Source organism: Nestor notabilis, unplaced genomic scaffold, assembly GCF_000696875.1.
Source record: "Nestor notabilis isolate BGI_N333 unplaced genomic scaffold, ASM69687v1 scaffold20387, whole genome shotgun sequence".
Lineage (NCBI taxonomy): Eukaryota > Metazoa > Chordata > Aves > Psittaciformes > Psittacidae > Nestor > Nestor notabilis.
This window is the reverse complement of record NW_009937273.1, coordinates 5,208-5,706: the sequence shown is the minus strand read 5'-3', so window position 1 is coordinate 5,706 and position 499 is coordinate 5,208. Positions and strand designations below refer to the sequence as shown.

The 499-nt window shown below is 62.1% G+C and overlaps 1 protein-coding gene across 1 annotated transcript in view; it reads left to right on the top strand.

The window, feature by feature from the left end:
• Nucleotides 1–62: 62 nt before the first annotated feature.
• REN (renin) overlaps nt 63–499 on the top strand; it is a 4,175-nt gene continuing 3,738 nt past the window's right edge. The window contains exon 1 of the mRNA XM_010018755.1: nt 63–185. Within this exon, the coding sequence (XP_010017057.1) occupies nt 63–185 (123 nt within the window). The remainder of the gene's footprint in view (nt 186–499) is intronic.

The window sequence follows — 499 nt, the reverse complement described above, 5'->3', positions numbered from 1 at the left end:
TCCTCCCCTTGGGGATGGGACAGCGCTGCTGGCACAGGAGGTGGCTGCCCAGGGAGAGCGCGATGCCGGCAGGACACAGCAGGAGGGTGCAGCAGTATCTGATGGTCCTGGCCGTGACCTGGGGTGCCACCATCTTCCCCCCAACAGCCCAGGCTTTGCAGAGGTATCAGGCGTGTGTGTTGCAGGTGCCCCACAGTGTGCCGGGTCTCTCTGTCTCCCTTGTTTCTGGGTGCTGAGGACCAAAGGGTTCTGCTGCAGCCTTGCTTTGGGAAAACCCTTCCTCCTCCTTTTCTGCTCTAGCACTCCTGCTCTTCCTCGCTCCTCTTCCTCTGTCCTCTCGAGCACTGCATGGCTTGGCAGCATCCCTGTCTCCCAGACCATCAAGGAGGCCGAGACGAAGGGATGCGCTTGCAAAGTGAACAAGCCTGCAAGCTCTGGTGCATCCCCCCCGTGGGTGCGGGAACTCACCGGGGCCGTTCTCGCAGCCCCATGGTGCTGG